This window comes from Oryza glaberrima, chromosome 8, assembly GCF_000147395.1.
Source record: "Oryza glaberrima chromosome 8, OglaRS2, whole genome shotgun sequence".
NCBI lineage: Eukaryota > Viridiplantae > Streptophyta > Magnoliopsida > Poales > Poaceae > Oryza > Oryza glaberrima.
The window spans coordinates 7,001,377-7,004,411 of record NC_068333.1 but is presented as its reverse complement, the minus strand read 5'-3'; the positions used below and the strand labels follow the sequence as shown (position 1 = coordinate 7,004,411).

The window sequence follows — 3,035 nt, the reverse complement described above, 5'->3', positions numbered from 1 at the left end:
TTAAAAATTTAATATCAAGGTTTTGGTATTACCAATATTTTAGTAGAGTAGTACTAAACCAAGTCAGCCCGTGATCTCCGAGGAAGGCCTTGGAAATATATTATCGGATCACCCACAGGAAAATTGTCAAGTCTGATAGTGCTCCATCATCTTTTTGGCATATACCTATACTTTGAATTGTTAAGGTTCGACAATATATATAGCAACATACACATGAATGCACTATTTTACAGTTAATAGAAATATATACTCTCTCTCTCCCCCCCCCCCCCTCCCCCACTTCTTTTATAAAGCACACATTTTTTCTTGTCTTGTTTCAAAATATAAGGCATGCACACCAATTTATTGCTTCTCTTCTTATTTTCCCTATAACGGTATGTATGGCTACTCTCTAAAACACACATCTCACACTAACTACACTTTTCTACGATGACCTAACGTCGTTATGATATGGAAGAGAGATGGGAAAAGGAAGAAAAGCATCGTTGCTATGAATGACAATAGCTTAACATCAACTCTTAGCATTTATAAAAGTAAACTTAGCTACATAAAGATAATAAAAATGTTTATTTCGATGCATTAATTAGTTGTTAGAGTCTTTTGTTGTGTTTAACAGTGGTAAGAAAAGAGTTTCTACCTTTGATGTTTGCACTCAGACTGTCCTTACTAACTGCTTTTTTTATAATTAATCACTCTTTGCTGCTTAATCACCCAATTAATCACACCTGATCTACCCAACACTAAAAGACAGAGCCCTTCTCTCTCTAGAAAGCACAACACACGGAGCCCTATAAGTAGATGGTACCCGCTGCAGTAAGCCTCCATTAAGCTTGAATTGCTGCTCCCTTGGGCGCATGTGTGTCACCCTCTCCTTCCATTGATCCTTTCACATCCTTTAATTTCTCTCTTTCTTCCACAACAAATCAAACTGTTCATCCTCCCCTTCACCTTTGACCTTTCCAACCTAATTAATTAGCTACTACCCAATTAGCCGATCCATCCATGGACCGCACTGCGACTGCAAGCTGGGAGGTCATGAGCCGGCGAGGTGAGCAGCAGCAGCAGCTGATGATGCAAGCTCCGGCCAGCCATAATGGTGGCAGCGGCGGCGGCGAGCCGGCGAGGTCGCGGTGGGCGCCGAAGCCGGAGCAGATCCTGATACTGGAGTCCATCTTCAACAGCGGCATGGTGAACCCGGCCAAGGACGAGACGGCGCGCATCCGCCGCCTCCTCGAGCGCTTCGGCGCCGTCCGCGACGCCAACGTCTTCTACTGGTTCCAGAACCGCCGCTCCCGCTCCCGCCGCCGCGCCCGCCAGCTCCAGCAAGCCTGCGGCGCCGCCCTCCATCAGCTCCCCTCCGCCGCCGCCGCCGCCGGAGCCGGAGGAGGAGGAGATTACTATCACCACCACCACCAACCTTCGTCTTCTCCTTTCCTCGTGCACGGCGGTGGCGGCGGCGGCGTGGTCACTTCGACGACCGCGGCGCCAGCGGTGGCGGCGTCCGGCCACTTCTTGGCGGACGAGGTCGACGGCGGCGGCGACGACGACCTCTTCGCCATCTCCCGGCAGATGGGCCTCATGGCTCGCCACGGCGGCGGCGACCACCATTACAGCAGCTACGCGGACAGCGACGCCACCCAGCTCAGCTACCAACCAACCGGTCAGTGCGCAGCTACCAAATGTGCATTGCATGTACTAAAAAACATCACAGCTCACCATGGATTTCAAGCAAGCTAGCCATTGAAGATGATGATCATATGTGCTATATATATGTGCATTTTAATTTACTCATGGATTAATTACTAATGAAGATATATGTAAAACATATATATGTTTCGCAGGGACGATCCAAGTGTTCATCAATGGCGTCGCATACGATGTGCCGAGCGGCGGAGCGCTGGACATGGCCGGCACGTTTGGCCGCGACGCCATGCTGGTGCACTCCTCCGGCGAGGTCCTTCCGGTGGACGAGCACGGCGTGCTCATCAACAGCTTGCAGATGGGGGAGTGCTACTACCTGGTTAGTTGGTGAATTGATTAATTAATTAATCTCTTCATTTCAATTAAAGTTGTAGTGACATGTTCATGATCTCCTTTTGTTGAGTTCAGACTTCAGAGTTGATTTAATTTGTATTCTTCTTGCTTGATTTTTGTCGGTAGGTTTCAAAATCGATCTGATTAATCGGATGGATGAAGGTGGAGAAGAAGATGCAAGATTTATGTATGCTCTTGTAAGCATGCGGGATTTGCTTCATTGATTAATTGGGAGATTGATTCCCAGCTCCATGAATTGTTGTTAATTAGGTTGTCCAGGGATCATATCAGTGTGTACTAATGTGGTTGATTTCTCTCCATCGATGTATATTATTATCTCGATGCATCGTCCCCTTGAGAGTTGATTTCAATGTTGGAGAGATGTTAATTAGCTTGATATATTACTTAGAGAAAAAGAGGGAGAAATTGATATGATCGAGTTAATTTCCATGCATTTATCTCACACCTGCGTGCATTAATTTGATTTTCGACCCTTACACTACAAATCGCAAAGTGCTCTTTATATATATTCTATTATTGATTGCCTGGAGTTGTGGATGGATTGTTAATTTACTTGCTAAGTTTATGTTAACATTAAGTACAAAGTAGATTTTATGCAGACGATCAATTTAGCCTCCTTTAATAACGAAAGAAAAATGTTATGTACATGTTCCTAGACAAATATAATATTGTTCTCTAGAAATTAAATTTGTGTTTTGGGAGAAAATCTTCTTTGCTCTACTAATATTATGCCACTTGTTTGGCAATATTGGTGGTCTATATTCCTAGTTTGATTAGACAATCAAGACATATGTCCGACAAATTAAATGGAAAAATATATACTCATCAAACTATCTAATTGGAATCTACAAAAAAAACTAGGTTTATTTCCAACAAAAGTTCTTTATATTTCTGCAAACATAATATATGTATTAACTTAGCTTTATTTACTCTTTAATATAATATAATGATGTATATATGTACTTAATTTGTGTGGCCTT

At 43.7% G+C, this 3,035-nt stretch overlaps 1 protein-coding gene across 1 annotated transcript; it reads left to right on the top strand.

Moving 5' to 3' along the window:
* The first annotated feature begins 903 nt into the window (after positions 1-903).
* On the top strand, positions 904-2,445 carry LOC127782995 (WUSCHEL-related homeobox 10). Its single transcript, XM_052310290.1, has 3 exons — positions 904-1,660; positions 1,842-2,020; positions 2,161-2,445. The coding sequence occupies exons 1-3, from the start codon at positions 1,003-1,005 to the stop codon at positions 2,176-2,178; spliced, it is 855 nt and encodes a 284-aa protein (XP_052166250.1). The 5' UTR covers positions 904-1,002; the 3' UTR covers positions 2,179-2,445.
* Positions 2,446-3,035: the final 590 nt, after the last annotated feature.

What these genes read in the sequence shown, in the direction of transcription:
- LOC127782995 (XM_052310290.1), top strand. Translation starts at nt 1,003, where the DNA reads ATGGACCGCACTGCGACTGCAAGCTGGGAGGTCATGAGCCGGCGAGGT. An exon ending in GCTCAGCTACCAACCAACCG is followed by an intron (nt 1,661 to 1,841) that starts GTCAGTGCGCAG and finishes TATGTTTCGCAG; the next exon opens with GGACGATCCAAGTGTTCATC.